This window comes from Ochotona princeps, chromosome 6 (assembly GCF_030435755.1).
Source record: "Ochotona princeps isolate mOchPri1 chromosome 6, mOchPri1.hap1, whole genome shotgun sequence".
NCBI classification, from domain to species: domain Eukaryota; kingdom Metazoa; phylum Chordata; class Mammalia; order Lagomorpha; family Ochotonidae; genus Ochotona; species Ochotona princeps.
In genome coordinates, this window is record NC_080837.1 from 17,039,995 (window position 1) to 17,060,970 (window position 20,976).

General features: G+C 46.1%; 1 protein-coding gene across 4 annotated transcripts in view; it reads right to left on the reverse strand.

Annotated features, from left to right (window-relative positions):
* The window catches only part of ZNF609 (zinc finger protein 609), a 203,032-nt gene that overhangs the window by 4,448 nt on the left and 177,608 nt on the right, over window positions 1–20,976 (reverse strand). For all 4 annotated transcript variants that reach the window (XM_058665681.1, XM_058665680.1, XM_058665679.1 and 1 more), the window contains 2 exons: window positions 11,422–11,509; window positions 1,053–3,408 (listed from right to left, as the gene is read on the reverse strand). In XM_058665681.1, the coding sequence (XP_058521664.1) occupies window positions 1,053–3,408; window positions 11,422–11,509 (2,444 nt within the window). The remainder of the gene's footprint in view (window positions 1–1,052; window positions 3,409–11,421; window positions 11,510–20,976) is intronic.

The following is a 20,976-nucleotide window of genomic DNA, read 5'->3' on the forward strand; positions in this document are numbered from 1 at the left end:
TTGTGGCATAGGAGGTAAAACTGTCACCTGCGACGCTGGCATCCCATATGGGTGCCAGTTCATGTCCAGGCTGCTCCACTTCTGACCCACCTAGCTTCCTCTTAATGCCCTGGGAAAACAGCGAAAGATGGCCCAAGTGCTTGGACCCCTCCCACACACACAGGAGACCAGGAAGAGGCTTCAGGTTCTTGGCTTTGGCCTGGCTCAGCCTTGGCTTTTGTGACTACACAGGGAATAAACCTGTGTGTGGAAGAACTCTTCAAATAAATCTTAAACAAAGCAAAACAGCGCTCCCCTCTCCAAGGGATGCTGGGAGAAAGAAGACAAATCCACCAGGATGTTATGTTCATGGGCGAGGCCAAGTATGCTGGGACAGTGACTCCTGGGACAAGGTGCCTGGCCCTTCCCGAGGCTTGTTAAGTTCATTTCTGTAGAGCAAGCTCAGGGGATAGAAAGCTGTCCCCCAAGTCAGAGGGAGGTGTAACTGCAGCCCCAAAGAACAAAAGCCATTCTAAGTCTCATTAACAGAGCATGACATGAGTCTCTCAAGTTCTTAGTTCTAACTCTATCAGTAAAATCCTTTCTGGGGGCAGGCACTGCGGTGTAGTGACTAGGCCTTTGCCTGCAGCACCAGCATCCCACATGGATGCTGCACCTTGCTGCTAAAGTACCCTGGATGGCAATGGGGAATGACCCATGTGTTTAGGCACCTGCACCCATGTGGGAGACCTGGAAGAAGCTCCTGGCTTCTGGCTCCTGGCTTCAGCCTGACCCCACCCTGGTATTTGCATCTGTCTGGGTAATGAACCAGCAGATAGAAGATTCTTTGTTTCTCCTGCTCTTTAACCATTTTTCAAATAAAGGGTAAATCTTAAAAAAACAAAATCCACAAACATTAAAAGGGGTTACAAAAGTCCAGAATAATTAAACTTGTTCCCCTCGCTTGCTTCATCTCAGCTCTGTGGGAGTCCCACCTAAGCACAGCCCTGGTTGGGGAGGAGGCAGGAAGTTTAGCCAAGAGCAGCTCCGCTTCCTCCCAGGGCCATGGTTACCTGTCGGTACCAGAGTATCGGATCCACCTCGGCCTGTCGGCCACAGTCAACACCTGGCTTAGCCTCGGAGGCCTCCTTGCCGAGGTGGCTGGCCTCACTCAGCTTCCCTTTGAGGCTGTCGGGGGCCTGGCTGGGGAGTTTTGTAGAGTCGTCCATCTTGGGGATGATAACTGACTTGGCAGGGTCGGCGCCCGGCTCCTTGGCCTTGGTGGGCCCTGACTTGACCAGGTCTGTCAGGCTGGGGGCCTTGGTGAGAGTCGGTGGGACTGATGGCTTTGGCTTCCACTCCTCCTTGAGGGACGCCTCCCGCTCCTTGAGACCCAGCTCGGCCTTCTTGTCCAGCCCCCGCTGCGGCGGTGGTGGCGGTGGCTGCTCCAGGCTCTGTCGCTTCTGCTGCTCTTCATACTGCTGTCGGTAGGCGCTGTTGGTGCTCAGCAGGTGTGCGTGGTAGCTCTGGTCACTGTAGCCATATGGGGGCACGTAGGCATACTGGTTGTAGTAGAGCGACTGCATGTACATGTTGGGCCGCTGCTGGATGACTGAGGGTTGCTGGCCGGAGGCGCTCAGCTCTGCCTTTTTCTCCTCGCACACATCATTCTTCACCTTGCCCTCTAGGCTCTCAGGTTCTTCATCCTTTTTGACCTTCAAAGCCTGGCTCTCCACTCCCGCCTGGCTGCTGGTGTTCAAAGCCCCAGGGCTGGACTGGGCGTAGCTTGGAGAGTAGTAACTCTCAAAGCCTTGGTAATAGGGAGACTCTTTGCTCTGCGGCTGAGGGGGGAAAAGAGTTTTCTTGGCCCCTTCCTTAACTAACTGCTCAGAGTCCTTTGACTTGACACTGTCCACCTTGCCCTCCCCGTCCTCCCCTGCGTCAGAGATGTCTGAGTATGCGGGGCTGTTGGTTTTGACAGAGCTGGCTTCGGCTCCATTCTGTGTCACCACGTGTAAAGGTGTGAGGGGCTGGGTGGGGGTCGTGCTCTCCAGGCGGCTGCCACTCCCGATAGAGGGGCTGGGGGCATTGTCCGTGAAGCTGTAGATCTTGTCAGCTTCTGCCTTGATGCTGGCCAGGCGGCTCTGGTGGGGGTCAGAGGAGCCATTTAGGAGGCCCTCCATTTTCATCCCATCTCCAGAGGATTCCCGGAAGGGGCTTTTGCCATCCTCTGCTCGGCACACCTTCCCAGGGGTCAGAGGACTTTCAAGGTCCTTGGAGGAGTCCTTCTTTTTTTTGTCTTTCTTTTTCTTGTCCTTTGCCGGGGTCAAGGCAGGGTTCACTGTGAATGGTTCTCCCATGACAGTGGGCTTGGGCTGGATGGGCTTGAGTTGTGGGCTGTTGGGCATGGCATGCACCACGGTTGTGGCAAGGCCTGTTGAGGAGCCTGGGCTGGCGGCTGTGAAGGTGGCTGTCTGCAGGGTGTAGATGGGCTGTGGTGGGAGGGCGGGGGCGATGGGGCGGGCTGATTTCAAGCTCTTGGAAGGAATCTTCTCCGGCTTCAAACCAGAGGGTTTTTTGCATTTTTCTTTGTCTACACACTTTCTCTCCAAAGAGTCAAAGGCATCATTGCTTGTTTCATCCATCACAGAAGGCCCGTCATCAGAGCCATCATTGGATAAAGCCCCAAGGTCCGTATCCCCTTCCCCGCTCAACTTTTTCTTACAGAGGCCTTTTGTGCTGAATTTGCTTGAAGGAGAAGGACTATGGGGCTCCACGAGCCGGACTTTGGGGGTGGCTGAGCGGGCAGGGGACAAGGAGCCTTTCTGAGAGCTGGCAGCACCATTGCAGCCAGCGAGGTCTGCATGAAGGCCCGGCTCTTCCCCGTACTCGCTGTCTCCATCCGCTTCTGGCTTGCTGTCATCATCCGTGTGGGCATGAGCCTGGTGGTACTTAAGCCCATTGATGTGCTTATACTTCTTGTTGCAGTTGGGGTGGGGACAGTCAATCAGAACAGGGGAGGGACAGTTTCTGTCCAGAACAGTGGGTTCTACTTTGGTCCCAGGAAGGAGCCCAGTGGCTGAGCCCATGGAATTAGTACGGACACGCTTGCTCCCTTTGGAGTCCTCTGAGCTTGAATTCAGTTCCATGTCTGAAAGGGGCTTGTTTTTGCGCTTATTTGCTGAGGAAGGGCTGGCCTTGACATCCTCAGAGGCGCTGCTAGCAGTGGGGCGGTGCTCTGAAGAATTCTGGCTGCCCCGACGGCCTTTGCTGTTGGCTCCAGCCCGGGTTTTGCTGCTGCTGCTGGTCCCTTTGCTGTCTGAAGTGGCAGTCGTCTCATTGACAGGTGTGTTGCTGTTGGGACGCATGCGTTTGCCTCTACCCCGCCCGTTGCGCATTTCCAAGTCACTGGTGGGGGAGTCACAAAACCTTGGCAAAGGACAAGCACAACAGGGATTAGTAAGAAGAGGAAATACCTTCCAATCAGTTTAGTTGTAGCCTCTAGATGACCCCTCCAGATGGCAACTATCATTTTCCATGAACACGGCTTATTAAAAGACTTTGATTGTGTGGCAACGGCATCAAGCGGTGAGCTCCTAGGATGCTATCTGTGTGCTAGGTATCAGTTATTTCCCGATATGCAACTCTAAAGTCATGCGGAGCTTGTTCTAGAAGACACAGAGCAGTCATGCATGTGTTTTTTATATAAAGCCCCAGTCGTGGTTCCAGAAAGGACATTATAAGCTAACTAGGAAATTGAGGCCAGGCAAGCTAAGTGATTTGCCCAAGGTCACAGTGTTGATTAATGACAGTACGTGACCAAAATCTAGTTCAACCCGTTTTACTCTGCAAAATTTACTACAAAGGGAGATAGGTAGAGAACACAGCACCCATACAGTTAAGGTCCCCCTAGATGAGACCTGAGCAAGACAGGGACACTAGTACTTGAGCTCTTTGCATGTCTGGAGGTCTGCCCCTAAGGGTCATTCCTCACTGGCTCCAGAGTCACTTTTCATGGAGCTCAAATTACCATTCAGGATTAACCCATGCTAAAGGCAGATCTGACTCTTGTCCCAGGGGCAACTGGAACTCCTGGGGCAACTTTTTTTAAGGGATGGGAGCCATAGCCATGGTAGAAAAAAGGTAAATTCCGGCCAGAGGCGAGCCGAGGGCTGCGGGAGAGGACGTCTAGCTCGGATCCCGAACCCAGTCCGCCATGTGCCCATGGCTCATGGCGGGCTGGGCCCGGACATGCCTGGGTGCGGCCTGCTTCCTTCTGGGGTGAGTACGCCGAGGGGGGAGGCCTCCGTGACTGGGCATGTCCGGGACCCACCCAACACCCTCATTGGGTGGTGGGTGAACGGGATTGGGGAGGGGCGCAACCTCGGGCCTGCAGGATTTAACTTCCGGCTGCCAGAGGCGAGCCGAGGGCTGCGGGAGAAGACGTCTAGCTCGGATCCCGAACCCAGTCCGCCATGTGCCCATGGCTCATGGCGGGCTGGGCCCGGGCTGGCCGCCCGGCCGGGGAGCTCTGGGGTATTGGACATCTGAATCGCTGCTGAGATAGCTCTAGAGTGACCCCACTGTTTCTGGGATCTGAGTCAATCCTAAAGATTCCTAATGCCAGTAACTCTTCCTTTGAAGAACTTCCAATCCCTTAACAATGCTGAGCTTTGAACACCTATCAAGTAAAAGATAAGCTCCGGCTTGTCTAGCAGGCTGGCACCTAATGGTCCTCGGAGCAACCACGTGCAGGTGTGTGATTTACAGCTAGGAACGGTCCCAATCTGGGAAGCCACAGCTGGGATGAGGTTCCCACCAAGGGGTGTATGTGCTGGAATGGGGGCTGCGTTCTATCTAGGAAACAGTTGCAGTCACCCGAGGCACTAGTGTGGGCTGGGATTGGATGCACCAGGCCGGTTCAGATCCCAGCACCATCTGGTGTTATGGAGAAACAGGGTAGATGTGGGACTGACTAGGCTGGGTCTCAATCCCCTTCTGAGCCATGTGTGAGCTGTATGTGGGTATGGACAAGCCATGGCTGGGCTGAAACATCCAACAACAAGAGTCAGAATGGGGTGAAAGCCAGCCAGGAAAAGCCACTGTTCCTGCTAGGACAGGAGGTGAACTGAGTAGGGTTGGCTCAAGAACCCCCTGGCAAGCGCAAAATCTGGCATTGGGAGGGGTTCTGATGGAGGAGCCTGGGCAACTCCTCTGGCAGGACACAGTCCCTGCAGGTAAGCGCGAGAAGCATGATTGGAAACAGCCCAGAATAGGCCATGGAAAGTTTCCCACTGGCATGCATTCGGCATGGGTCAGGAGCAGGCCAGGCTGAATCAGTTCATGTCATCCTCTGGCAAATCCGATCACCAGAACAGAGTGTGGAATGGGCCGGGTTTGGTTGCAACAAAACCAGTACACATTCTGGAACGCCAGGGCGTGGTTGCCTGTACTGGATATGAATGCAACACCCATCCAGCACACGTGAGATCCAGGAAGGGAGGGGCAGAGCTGGCGGGGGGGTTAAGGGGCTGGTCCCCTCGCTGGACAACCACTCCCACTGGAGAGTGTTGGCTGGGATAGAGACAGACACGACTAAGCAAGGCTACAACACCTGTGCGCTGCATGTGGACAAGATCAGGGCCACAGCATCAGCTGGCAGAAGCTGGCACTGGGGACTAATTCTGTCGAGTCAAATCACAGGACCACCTAAAGAGTGCATAAACCGGGACAGAGAGACCTGGGAGGGAAAAAGTGGGTTCCCCCTTCTTGGGTCACTATTCCCGTGGGAGGGCATGAAAACTAGGACGGGGGCTGGGATGGCTAGACAGAGGCACTCAACAACATCTGTGAGGGCTGGATGGTTGAGTCGATTAGATAGAACTAAGCTTTAATACCCATTGACAAGTACCAGAGCCAAATGGGATGGGGGACAGACTGGTCTTCTGCTACACAAATTGGCAAACCAGGGTAGGGGGCAGGCTTGGTGGGGGTTATTGTGGGTCGCCCCGACTAGGCTGCAGCTCCCACTGGTTGATGTAAGGGCCGAACCAGACTGGACTGCAACACCCATTGGTTCCAGTGCAACTCGGGACTGAAAACAGAACCAACACAGCAATTGCAACCACCAGCTGATCAGGGTGATGGACTGTGCCGGGCCCTGTGCTTGCTAGAACATACAAGAATCTGGTCTGGGAATACCTCAAAGTATCTTTGGAGATCTCCCCACTTGAACTGCTGGACTCAGAATTCTAACCAAGAAAAGACAGAAGACAGAATAGGACAATCATTCATCTCAGCTACATGTTGGCAGCGAAATATGGGACAAATGGAGACTTCATGATGGACCATATCAATCAGTGGACCACCTCATCGAGCGAAACTGGCAGTGACTCATAACTGGAGAACTATTAACTCCACTTGAGCACATATCTCAGAGCATGCCCCACATATGGGACTTGGGGTGGGCGGGAAACCGGGTGGGGCTTCTCCCTCAATATCCCCTTTTACCTCAGATACATGATGGAAACAATATGGACATAATAGCATTGCCCACCTCCCTATCCCCCTGAACCTTTTTTTTTTTTTTTTTTTTTCCTTCTCTTTCTTGATTTTCCTTCAACTATAGTTAACTATGTAAAGATTGTCAACAACAATACAATAAAATGGATTATATATAAAAAAAAAAAAAAAAAGAATGTTGACAAAGAACTGAGTGTTAAATCATAAAAAAAAAAAAAAAAAAAAAAAAAAAAAAAGAAAAAAGGTAAATTCCATCAAATATCTCCTTTGAGCCCCTCCTGGGAATTTAGTATTTCCCTGTTACTACCTGGGCATTCCAGTTCTGATATCTCTGGATTCTCAGATTGTGAAACAGAAGTGAATTTTTCAGAAATTCAAGGATAGAATGAAAAGAACTGGTCTTAGTTCATCTGTTTTCGACTCTTATCAGGATTACTGCTTGTGAATATACTGAATATAGTCTCAAAATACTCCAAGTTTAAAAAAAACAAGTTCACAATCTGTTAAAACCAGGAGGCATTACCATAATCATACCTTGAAAGAGCAAGTGGTATGCAATCAACAACTTCACACTCTTTTTCCTTGGGATATTTCTGCTTTTCTTGGATTCATGGGAATAATGAGCAGTTAAGGGGTTCTTGCTGATATATGTAAGCATGTACGCATACATGTATGTATCTCCTTCTGAGAGGCAGACAGACAGCAGGCTCCTATCTGCTGGTTCACTCCCCAAATGTCGCAATGGTGGAGGCTTGAGGTCTGAGATCCAGGAACCAAACCCAGGTTTCCCACATATATGGGAGAGATCCAGCTATCAGAACCATTGATTCTGCCTTACAGGGTACAAATTTGGAAGAAGGTGGAATCAGGGGCAGAACTGGGACTTAAATCCAGGCACTATGCTATGAGATACAGTTGTTTCAATTGGGATTTTAGCTGCTAGGCCAAACACCTGCCCAAAGGTAAAGGCTTAAAAATGTTTCTAAAATGGGCCCGGCGGCGTGGCCTAGTGGCTAAAGTCCTCACCTTGAACGCACCGGGATCCCATATGGGTGCCGGTTCTAATCCCGGCAGCTCCACTTCCCATCCAGCTCCCTGCTTGTGGCCTGGGAAAGCAGTCAAGGACGGCCCAAAGCTTTGGGACACTGCACCCGCGTGGGAGACCTGGAAGAGGTTCCTGGTTCCCGGCATCGGATCGGCACGCACCAGCCCGTTGCGGCTCACTTGGGGAGTGAATCATCGGATGGAAGATCTTCCTCTCTGTCTCTGCTCCTCTCTGTATATCCAGCTTTCCAATAAAAAAAAAAAAAAGTTTCTAAAATGGGGGCTATTCTACAACATAGTATTGAATACTTTGATTCCCAACTGCTCTGTTTCCAATCTAACTCCTTGCTGATGCGCATGGGAAGGTATCAAAAGATGGCTTAAAAGATGGCTCAAGTACTTGGCCCCCTGTCATTGACATGGGAAAATCTGATGGAGTTCCTGGATCCTGGCTTCAGCTGGGACCAGCCCTGGGCCTTGCAGCCTTTGGGCAGTAAACCAGTAGATGAAAAATAAATTTCTCTCCCTCTCTGTAACCGCCGTACCAATAAACAAAATCTTTTCTAAAAAAATTAATTCTCTTAAAAAAAAAAGATTTATTTATTTACTTGAAAGTCATACTATAGAGTAAGACATCATCTGCTGGTTCACTTTTCAAATGTTGCAATAGCCAGGGATGGGGCAGGCCAAAGGCGGAAAGCCAGTAGCATCAACTTGGTCTCCCAATTGGGTGCAGGGGTCTAAGTACTTGGACCATGTTCTGCTGCAACCCCACATGCACTAGCAGGCAGCTGGACTGGAGAAGTAGCTGGACTCAAGCTGGTGCCCAGCTGGGATGTTGACATCACAGGTGGTACCTCAACCCAATACACTACAATACAATACTCCCATCAATTTTTTTTTTTAAACTTATCCTACAATGGTAACTACTGGGGTTATTCACATAATACAGGTTAGGCCACTACCAGCATTTCATATGGATGATGGTTTACGTACTGCTTGCTCAACCTCTGATTCAGCTCCCTGGCTAATGTGCCTGGAAAAGCAGCAGAGGATGGCCAAAGTGCTTGGGACCCTGTACCCATGTGGGAGACCCAGAAGCAGCTCCTAACTCCTAGCTCCCAGCTTGGGACTGGCCGAGCTCCAGCCACTGTAGTCACGTGGGGAGTGAACCAGCAGATGGAAGATGTCTCCTTTGTCTTTCCTTTCAAATAAATAAACTAAAATAAATAAACAAATAAAATGTTGGGGGCTGGCATATTAGCATAGGAAGCCAAACCTCCATCTGCAGAGTTGGCATCCCATATAAGCGCTAGTTTGTTTCTTAGCTGTTTCACTTCCCATCTAGCTCCTGCTGGTGGCCTAGGAAAGCAGTGGAGACTTCCCAATGCCTTGGAACCCTGCACCTGCATGGGAGACCCGGAAGAAGCTCCTGGCTCCTGTCTTTTAGATTGGCTCAGCTCCAGTTATTGCAATCTTTTGGGGAGTGAGCCAGCAGATAGAAGATTTCTGTCTTTGTCTCTTTCTCTCTATATATAATTCTGACTCTCAAGTAACTAAATCTTCAAAAAGAGTATTAACTGGACCTGGTGCAGTAGCCTAGTGGCTAATGTTCTCACCTTGCATGTGTCAGGATCCAATGGGTACCAGTTCTAATCCTGGGTGCTCCACTTCCCATCTGGCTCCCAGCTTACAGCCTAAAACCTTGGGATTCTGCATTGTGTGGGAGACCCAAAGGAAGCTCCTGGCTCCTGGCTTCAGATTGGCTTAGTTGTGGCCACTTGGGGAGTGAGTCAGTGGACGGAAGATCTTTCTCTCTGTCTCTCCTCTCAGTGAATCTGACTTTTTAATAAAAATGAATATTCTTTCCAAAAAAGTTAGCTCCCATTTTGAATGTATATATATTTTAAAAGATTTATTTATTTTTATTGGAAAGGTAGATTTACAGAGAAGAGACAGAAAGATCTTCCATCCTCTGGTTCATTCCCCAAATGGCGGCAATGACTGAAGCTGCGCTGATCCCAGCTAGGAGCCAGGAGCTTTTTCTGAGTTTTCTACGTAGGTACATGTTCCCAAGGTTTTTGGCTGTCCTCAACTGCTTTCCCAGGCTACAAGCAGAGAGCTGAATGAGAAGTACAGCAGCCATGACACAATCTAGTGCCCATGTAAGATCCCAAGACTTGCAAGGTAAGGATTTAGCCATTGAGCCACAACACCTGGCCCTTGAATATGACTTTTCCCCCATGGGTACACCTATTCCATTAACAAGAATGAAATTCTACCATTAGCAACCAAATTGTCCCAACTAGAGACCATTATGATCAGTAAAATAAGTCAATCCCCAAAGCACAAATATATGTTCTTTGGCAATTTTACACATGCAAAACACAAGATCAATAGCCCCTTTGATACTATTTTTTGTTACATCTCATGGGTTTTAATATTTTTAATTTCTTCAAAAATGCTTTTTTTTCTTGTCAATTTCTTCACTGACTCATAGGTCATACCATACTATTGTTTACTTCAAGAAGGTTTTTTCTTTTTAATTTCTTGGGTGACACATTGATCATTCAGTAACATGTACAGTAACTTCATGTTGCTGTAAGTTTTCTATTTTTCTTCCTGTTGCTGATTTTGTTTTATGACTTTTCATTTGAAGGGATGTATAGTAACTATGTAATAGAGACTATCATATCCAGATGTAAAGATACAATGCAGCATGTATCTCTACTTCCAAATCATAGATAGACTCCCAATGAAACTGTTAAATAGATCTTGACAATAGGATGCCGGACTCTCTGCCATTGTCCATACCTACAATATCAAGATACACTTAAATAGCAGACTGATGGACTTGTGACTCTATGAAGGACTGTACTCTTGTAATAATATAAGGAAAATCAGAGGGGGTGAACAGACTTGGGGAGAAGGGAAGGGATATCCCTGAACTTAAGGAACTGTATCATAAAATGATAATTAAATTTAAAAAATACTTATTTTATTTTGATTGGAAAGGCATATTTACAGAGAGAAGGAGAGACAGATGGAAAGATCCTCCATCTGCTGGATCCCTCCCGAAGTGGCCAAAATGACCAGAATTGAGTTGATCAAAGCCAAGAGCCAGGAGCCTCCTTCACGTCTCCCACATGGTTGCAGGGTCCCAAAGTGTTGGACCATTGTCTACTGCCTTCCCTGACACAAATAGGGAGCTGGATGTGAAGTGGAGCAGCTGGGACTCGAACTGGCACCTATATAGGATCCCAGAGGCATGCAAAGCCAAGATTTAACCACTGAACCATCATGTCAGGCTCAAGAACATGATTTTTAAAAGAAACTTACACATGTGGAAATTGCATTACAGGGTGAGTTCCTAGGATATCAGTTGTATGCTGGTTATAAATTATTCCCTAATATTTGGGTTCCCCAAACCCTAACGAACTGTGTACTAACATTAGTAAAAGCTGCAAGGTCCCTCTGATTGAATGTCAATCTTAAGGTCAAACTGCAACTTGAAGAGGTCCTTATGAAGCCTATCTGGTCTAGTAAAATTTGTAAAATGAAAAATATCCTAAATTTAATTTTCTGAGAAATAACTACTACTACTATCAATATGGACCAAACACTGTTCACCTGTAGTTGGGACTTTATGATCTTGGTCTGAAGGTTACATCAGGAAGAAGTCAGAATTTAACAGTCTCAGATAAAGCATTAAATAGGATTTCCTCCCTGTTCTCTAACTCACACCCTACTCCCAACACTTCAGTCTATAATTTACATCCTTTCAAAGCTGGATGTATAATCCTAGTAGGAAGCTGATATAAGGTTCACTGATTGGAGCAGGTCAATCTAACATAAACTGAGCAGCTAAGCACTCACCTTGGGGGTGCCCAGTCATGCCGTGTGCAGTCCAGAAGTGTACCCACGTAGGTCTTGTTCCTCCACGTCACATTCACGACCAACATCCCTGGAAAACAAGATGACATCGATATAAGCAAGACAAAATTTGTTGTCCACTGAGAAGCGTATCCTATGTTTGATTTTTTTTTTTTTAAGATTTACTTTATTTTCATTACAAAGTGAGATACACAGAGAGGAGATACAGATAGGAAGATCTTCCATCCGATGATTCACTCCCGTGACCGCCACAGACAGTGCTGTGCTGATCCAAAGCCAGGAGCCAGGAACTTCCTCCTGATCTCCCATGCGGGTGCAGGGTCCCAAGGCATTGAGCTGTCCTTGACTGTTTTCCCAGGCCACAAGCAGGGAGCTGGACGGGAAGTGGAGCTGCCGGGATTAGAACCGGCACCCATATGGAATCCCAGCATGTTCAAGGTGAGGACTTAAGCCGCCTAGGCCACAGCGCCAGGCCCCGAGTATCCTATACTTGAACAGAAGGCTGACTTCTGCATTCTGTAGGAGGGTTTAGGAGGTACTCTGGTACCAACTGAACCAACAGGATTGTGCCAGGGTAGTTCCATGGGGTTTGCCTACAAATGCTGCCAGGATCCATTGGGCTGGGCAATAACTGTAATGACTTCATTGTCTGGTCAAGACAGATTTTCTAAATAGAAAAATGCTATGCAATATTTCAGACACACTAAAAATGGACAAATAACCTAATGAGATCCCATATGCCCACCAGCGTGCTCAATACAATTATAAGATTATGTGCCACTTCCATCAGCTATTTACTAAAGAACATCACAATTGAAAAATCATTATTTACTATATTTGCAAAATTTATAGTGAGGGATCCTACCAGGTGAAGATCTACTTTTCTCACCTAATATTACAAATTTCAGATTTATCTAGGTTGTCATGAAAAGTAAGCACAATCCATTCATTTAAATAAGCTCAAGTATTTCACTGGATGGTTTGATCACAATTTGTATTTTCCTGCTGAAGGACATTTTGATTTTTTGGTGTTTTTTTCTGATACCACAATGAGTATTCCTGGGATAGCATTCAGCCTCCCCACCCCTTTTCTACAACCAAATGCAAAAGGTAGTTAAAAAAAAAAAGAACTAATATAAAATGAAGTTTTCCTCTTGTCACTGTTCTTCAATGCAACTTTGTCAGAAGCATTCAGTTATCTTCCATGGATAGTTTATATGAACATAAGCACATATGCTTACACATCCTTCCTTAAATGATAGCAATATGTACATATTTTTTATGTACGTTACTTTTTTTAATGTACCCTTTCATTCCGGATTATTCCATGTGAATTACACAAACGGCTTCCTTCTTTTTTGTGGCTGTCTCTGAATGAACATTTAGGTTGCTTTCTTCTTCTTTTTTTTTTAAGATTTATTCATTTTTTATTACAAAGTCAGATATACATAGAGGAGGAGAGACGGAGAGGAAGATATTCTGTCCGATGATTCACTCCCCAAGTGAGCCGCAACGGCCAGTGCTGCACCAATCCAAAGCCGGGAACCTTCCAGGTCTCCCAGAGGTGCAGGGTCCCAGTGCTCTGGGCCATCCTTGACTGCTTTTCCAGGCCACAGGCAGGGAGCTGGACGGGAAGTGGAGCCGCCGGGATCAGAACTGGTGCCCATATGGGATCCCGGGGCTTTCAAGGTGAGGCCTTAGCCGCCAGGCCACCGTGCCGGGCCCCAGGTTGCTTTATTCTTCTGCTATTACATAAAGTGCAACAGCTTTATACAAAATTTAAATAAAGTTTTATAGACCACCTGTATTTGGAGATTGGACAAACTGCCTCATGGAAGATATGCTAAGTTATAGACACTTCAGTGGAACACATGCACACCTCTTGTCCCTTCCCTTCAGCAATACAGGATTCTCAAACTTTTGGATCTTTCTCAACCTGATAGAGGAAATTTTGTTTTATGCAGCTTTAGCATTTTTTCCCCTCAAAATATTATTATTTATGTTAATGGCAAGGGGCACAGAGATTGTCTATCCACTGGTTCACTCCTCAGCCAGAGTTAGGCCAGGCCAAAGCCAGGAGCCAAAAACATCATCCAGGACTCTCATTTGAGTGGCAGGAACCCAACTACTTGAGCCATCACCCCGTTGCCTTTTCAGGCACATCAGCAGGAAGCTGGACTGCAAAGTAGCTAGAACTTGAACTAACGTTCCAATATGTAGTACAAGCATTTCAAGACAGATGGAGAAAAATCTACTGTGGTATACTTCCCCAAATGCCCATGACAGCCAGAGCTGTCCATTGTAGCTATTTGGGGAGTGAATCAGCAGACAGAAAATTCTCTTTGTCCCTCTTCCTCTCTGTACATCTGATCTTCCAATAAAAACAAATCTTTTTTTTTTTTTTTTAAAGAATTTTGTGTAGTCCTAGACACTAAAGATTTTCTTTTGCATTTTTTGCCTGAAAAGGTTTCTGTTTCTGTTTTCTGAAAAGGTTTCTGATCCAATTTTAAGTTAACTTTTATGAGACTTAATGTTCACTTGTTCCAAAGGATTAGAGCAAAAATTCAAACGAAAAACTGCTTCTGTACATTTTAAAAAGATTTATTTATTTTTATTGCAAAGTCAGGGATATATATAGAGAGGAGAAAGGACAGACAGAAAGATCAGATCTTTGGTTCAATGATTCATGCCCCAAGCGACCGCAGTGGCCGGTGCTGAGCTGATCCGAAGCCAGGAGTTAGGACTTCCTCCAGGTCTCTCACGTGGGTGCAGGGTCCCAAAGCTTTGGGCCATCCTTGACTGCTCTCCCAGGCCACAAGCAGGGAGCTGGATGGGAAGCAGGGCTTCTGGGATTAGAATCAACGCCCATATGGGATGCTGGCATGTTCAAGGCAAGGACTTTAGCAGCTAGGCCACCATGCCAGGTCCTGCCTTTGCACATTTGCAAAAATTCAACAGGGTACATTTATGTGAATCTACTTCTCAGCTTTGTTCTGCTTCATCATCTATGTGACTGCCCCATCAGAAAGTTACCATCTTGACTACTATGGCTACATAAAGTCTTGAAACTGAGGGGTCTTGAGTTTTCTCATTTATTCTGCTTTTCCAAAACCTCTTTCCGCATTTCAGTCCTTTGTTTTTTCATATAAATTTTAGAATAATCTTGTCTCTATATATAAAATATCTCACCGAAATGTTGATAGGAATTCCATTAAGCCACTATATGAATTTGAGGAAAACTGACATCTTCACTTTGTTGAGTCTTACAATTTGTGAATATAGCATGCCTCTGCCTTTATCTAGAGCTTTGATTTATTTGTAAGTATTTACTTAAGCATTTGAAAGACTGTGTGTGAGAAAGACACACAGAGATGGGGGGAGAGAGGGAGGGAGAGATGGCTACAATGACTAGGCTGGGCCAACCCAAAGCTAGGAGACAGGGGCTTCATCTGGGTCTCCCATGAGGCTGTCAGTAGCCCAAGCACTTGGGCCAATTTCTGCTGCTTTCCTAGGCCATTAAAAGGGAACCGGATCAGAAGCAAAGCAGCCAGGACTCAAACCAGTGCCCATATTGGATGTCAATATCACAGGAGACAGCTTTCACCTGTAATGCCACAACGCCAGCTCCTAGGATCTTCGATTTCTTGGAACAACTTTGAAGTCCTGTAGGTACTTTGTAATGTGTGTGTGTGTGTGTATTTCATTTTGGAAGTGCCATTGTAAATGTTATTATATTTTAAATTACAGTGTTCATCAGACTGGGTTAGGTCACAGCATATGCCAACACATGTAAACACTGGGGTCAGGGGTGGGCTTGGTGGGGATAATCGGGAGTTGCCCTGATTAGGCCATGGCATCTATCAGTGTGCATGAAGACTGGGCCTGTAGTGGGCTGACTGAGCTGAGCTGCAGCATCCATGGGGGAACTGAACAGGCAGCTGCGTCTACCAACCAGTATGTATGTTGACTGGCTGGCACACACACGAGTATGAGGTCACCCAAGGTGAGGTTTCCTGGAGGACTCTCCAACTAGATTGCTAAACTCAAACTCCACAGGGAAAATCACAAAGTATGTGGTATGAACTTGGAGTGCGTCTATTGGGACTGGGCCTCCTCAGTTGCTGATGCCTGTGCAGAAGACAGCACATCCAGATGTCCATGGAGGACATGACAACCAGCTCATTTAGGTCAGCATGGGACATGAAGTGCTCCATCAGAGGATGGAAAGCTGAACAGGTTGGACAACTCCCCAGGCCAAGCTTTGCAACATATTCCTGGGTCAGCCAATACAGCCAATAGACCTTGGAAAACTTTTCTCAACCCTGGTGCAACAAACTGACATCATCACAGAAATATTAAAACCACTTTAGTAACACCCTCAGAACACTTCCTCACGAAGGTCTCCAAGATGTCATCAAAAGACCATCCTCTCTATCCCTGGATGCTGATGTAGTTTGACAGCAAGGAATGGTATCCTCCCTGTACCCATCTTTGGGCACAAGAGAAAAAAAAATTATCCCACCCATCTTCCTCCATACCTTGACCCTACCCACCCTAATCAGATACCCACATGAGCATGCATCATTTTGAACTATGTAAACAATATAAAAAGTAACATTAAATTAAAAACATAAAATATAAATTGGTGTCAATAGCTAGCGTAGAAGACATAAACTAATTATATATTCTGTTGATCTAGTTGAACTCCTTTATTATGAGTTTTAAAAATAGATTTATTTGGGGCTAGCACAGTGGCTTAGTAGGCTAATCTTCCACTTGTAAGCACTAGCATTCCATGTGGGTACTAGTTCTTGTCTTGGCTATTCAACTTCTGATCCAGCTTCCTATTGGACAGGGAGAGCAGTAGAGGATGGTCCAAGTCCTTGGACCCCTACACCCATGTGGCAGACCCGAAGAAGTTGTGGCTCCTGGCTCTGGATCAGCTCAGTTTCAGCTGTTGTGGCCATTTGGGGAGTGAACCAGTGGATACAAGCTTTTTGCCTCTCTGTCTCTTTCTGTACATTTGCCTTTCAAATAAAAAAAAAGTAAATCTTTAAAAAAATCAGATTCATTTGGAATATAGATAATCATAAAATCTGAAAATAAGAACAATTATTTTTGGGAAGACAGAGGGACAGAAAAACAGAAAGGAAAAAGATATTCCATCCCCTAGTTCACTCCCCAAATGCCTGCAACAGTAGGGGGATTGGCCAGGGTGAAGCCGGGACCAGACACTCCATTCATGTCTCCTGTGTTGGTGGCAGGGCCCCGACTAGTTGAGCCATCATCTGCTGCCTCCCCAAGGACAGGAAGCTGCATGAGAAGCAGAGTTAACTAGGACTCAAGCCAATCACTTTGATGGAGGATGGATATTCAAGTGAGGTCCCACAAATGGTGTCATAATCACCCTAATAGTTATGTCAAATACCCACCTCTCAATTAACTTGGAAAAGCCTTCTTTCATAAGTCTGGTTTTGGATTGGCTTTTCACTTCTCTGGCTCCAAGATCTAATCTCCTTAAGGGGGAATTCTTTAGTCCCACTCTTTGTTCCCAGACCTGCAGATCACCAAGTCCACAACTGCAGTTTTACTTGGTGACTTTTCTTTCCTAGTTTTGGTCTATGGAGATGATTATTTTGGTTTTGAGCCCATATTCTTCAATTTTCTCCTTTTTTACATTACTTTTTCTTATTTCTTTTGGAACAGGGGTATGTCAAAAGTTTGAGCCCCACTGTCATCTTGATTGAAAATTCCAAGCACATTAAAACAAATGTTGAACAATTTTGTTTTCATTGGGAAAGCAGATTTACAGAGAAAAGGGGAGAGAGAGAGAGAGAGAGAGAGAGAGAGAAGAGGATGATCTTCCATCTGCTGGTTCACTTCCCAAGTGGCTCAATGGCTAAAGCTGAGCTGATTCAAAGCCATGTGGGTACAGGGTCCCAAGGACTTGGGCCATCCTCTGCTGCTTTCCCAGGCCACAAACAGGTTGCTGGATAGGAAGTGCAGCAGCTGGGACATGAAATGGTGCCCATAAGGGATTTAGTTCTAGCAGGTGGAAGATTAGCCAGTTGAGCCATTGTGTCAGCCCCTCCAAGGCACATTTTCCATATACTGTATCAAGATTATAAATCTATGGGCTGGTTGCTGATGGCTTGCAACTCTGTTATCCCATACTGGAATGCCAATTTGAATTCCTTCTGCTTCATTTCCAAATCAGCTCCTTGCTAATGAGCCTGGGAACATAGTGTAAGATGGCCCAAGGGCTGGGTTCTCTGTACGCATATGGGAGACCCAGATGGAGTGCAAGGATCCTGGTTTAGGTCTGGCCCAGTCCTAACTATTGTGACCAGGGAGCAAAACATCTGTCTCTCTCTTTAACTCTACTCTCCCTTTCATATAAACAAATAGAAACAGGGCTGGCATTGTAGGGAAATCAGTTATGCCACCACTTGGAACGTAGCATTGTAAACTGAGTGTGAGCTTGGGTCCTGCTTGCTGCTAATGTGCTTGGGAAGGGAGAATATGGTCCAGATGCTTGGACCTCTGTCACCCAAGTGAGGGCTTGGGATGGTGATCAAAATTCTTGCTTCAGCCTGGTCCATCCCTTGCTGTTTCAACTCCTTTAAAGGAGTGAACCAGTGGATGAAAGAACTCCTTACTCCTGCCTCTGTCCCTCTTTCTGTTGCTCTGCTTTCAAATATGTAAATAATAACCATAATAATTTTAAAAATAAAAACAAATAAGATTGTTAAATCAACACAACTGGCTTTCAATAAACCAACACAAAGGGTGTAGTTACATGAAACTACATGAAATTCTTGGGCATAGCTTTAAATAAGACCAGATTCAGCCCTTAATTCTCTTTGGCAATAGAATTTAGGACAATATATCATACAATAAAATCAGACAAGGGGGTTAGGGGGCAGGATTAGCCTACCAGAAAGTCTCATTTGAATGAAATTAGATCAGAAAAAACCTTTGGTTTAGTCAGTTTGATTCTGCTTCAAACATTTATGGATCTATTATATGCTATGTATTTCTCATATTATACTATATTGGGCCCGGCGTGGTTATTTTTCTTCAGATTAATTTATTATTTATATTGGAAAGGTGGATTTACAAGAGCAGAGACAGAAAGGTCTTCCATTTATGGTTCACTCCCCAAGTGGCCACAATGGCTGGAGCTAAGCTGATCTGAAGCCAAGAGCATCTTCCAGGTCTCCCATTGTGGGTGCAGGGTCCCAGGCCACAAGCAGGGAGCTGGATGGGAAGTGGAGCAGCGGAAACATGAGCCAGTACCCATACGGGATTCCAGTGCATGCAAGGCGAGGATTTAATCACTGAGCCATCATGCTGGGCCCCAAATACTTATTGACTAATCATTTTCTGAACAAGGTAGGTTACAAAGAGGAAGCACAATCCTCCCAATAATTCTGTCATTGGAAGATTGTTAAAACTACTTTGCAAATGAGGCCATGAAAGTTCATAAATGGTAAGTAATTTACTGAAGGTCTCATAATTAGAGTTCAGATCTTTCAGACTGTAAGGCGTGACATAGCTATCTCTAATGGATTCTCTTAACTCTTTCACTGCGTTTCCCTGGAATGTCTTTTTACCTTCACTTTAGATAAAAGACATATAAAGAATTGCAGGGGAGCATCCAGATGGGAGAAAGGGCAGAATTTGTACCCTTTTCCAGGGTGCTAGCAATCTTAAGGAAATGGCATTATCTCCTAAGACATAATTAGGCTAAATTTTTTTCTGGCTACTAGCTCAGGGATTTCAAGTAAATGTCTCCCTCCAGTTAAGGCTACTTCAATTGTTGCAGTATCCATGTAACTTGTTGTTATTGCTATTTTCAATCTGAAGGAGGGTGTTGGGTTGCCTACACCCCATATTGTGTTGCCCACACCTTTGCTTCTGAGCCAGCTTTCTTGTACTGCACATTCTGGGAGCCTTGTCACTTCTGTGTGAGATCTGGGGGGAGCTCTAGACTCCAACCAAGCCCAGCCCTGTCTAACGTGGGCATTTCAGGAATGCAACCAGTAGAAGGAAGATCTTGAGCCCTTACCTGCTACTTCCCATACCTGCTGGACTCAGGATCCAGCAGAGCTGGGACAGAACCCAGGCACTCTGATGGGGCTATATTGAACGTCTGTTCCCTGCATTGTCAATTTAAGTAGCTCAAGAGTCCATTTATTTGTAGACAAGGTAGGACTTAGGAGATAGGCACCTCATTTATCAGGGGGGATCAGAGACAGCAGGCACACAATCTGAAGATGAACGTTATTCCTATTTTTGAAACAGCTGGGTGGGAACACATGTTTATAAATCTGGCTTATTCTTCTGGTGTAATCTGCAAACCTTAGCAATAGTGAATGAGGTAAAAAGAAGACAGCTCAGAGTGCTGGCAATGTGAAAGGGGAAGGGAAAGAGCCTAATATGGAAAGACAAAATGGAGGATTATTTAAATGTCAAAGGGAACACATTTTGCTGAAGTGTAACATGCTTCCTACAAGGTTCTGAGTTAAGACAGCTGGGAGAATAGGAGGACAGGGAGGAAAAGCAGAACATATTACTTAACAGACCTAGTTTCTCTACTAGGGACTAGCTTTACGGCAGCAAATAGGCTGAAGATAAAAAAATAAAATAAGGGCCCGATGCAGTAGCCTAGTGGCTAAAATCTTCGCCTTGAACGCCCCGGGATCCCATATGGGCGCCGGTTCTAATCCTGGCAGCTCCATTTCCTCATCCAGCTCCTTGTTTGTGGCCTGGGAAAGCAGCTGAGGACAGCCCAAAGCCTTGGGATCCTGCACCTGCATGGGAGACCTGAAAGAAGCTCCTGGCTCCTGACTGGCACTGCTCCAACCCTTGAGGCCACTTGGGGAGTGAATCATTGGATGGAAGATCTTCCTCTCTGCCTCTTCTCCTCTCAACTTTCCAATAAAATAAATAAAAGTAAATAAATCTTTAAAAATGTTCTCATTTTAAAAAGCTTAATATTTTTTTCTATTATTTACAACATAAGGAAAGGTTCAGCATTGAAGATAGTCCTGCTAAAACGTTATAGCAGGAATGACTAGTGCTTTGTGTTTCACTAGCTGGTTACCTGCATGTTCATCAAGTTCTAAGCATGTAATTTCATTAATCACCATGAGGTTTTGGAGTGCTGATTAGTCTTCTTCCTACAGCAGACCAGTTTGGAAGTGTAGTTTGTTTGTTTATTTGTTTGTTTGTTTTTATTGCAAAGTCAGATATACAGAGAGGAGGAGAGACAGAGAGGAAGATCTTCCATCCGATGTTTCACTCCCCAAGTGAGCCGCAACAGGCCGGTGCGCGCTGATCCGAAGCCGGGAACCTGGAACCTCCTCCAGGTCTCCCATGCGGGTGCAGGGTCCCAATGTATTGGGCCATCCTTGACTGCTTTTCCAGGCCACAAGCAGGGAGCTGGATGGGAAGTGGAGCTGCCGGGATTAGAACCGGTGCCCATATGGGATCCCGGGGCGTTCAAGGCAAGGACTTTAGCCGCTAGGCTAC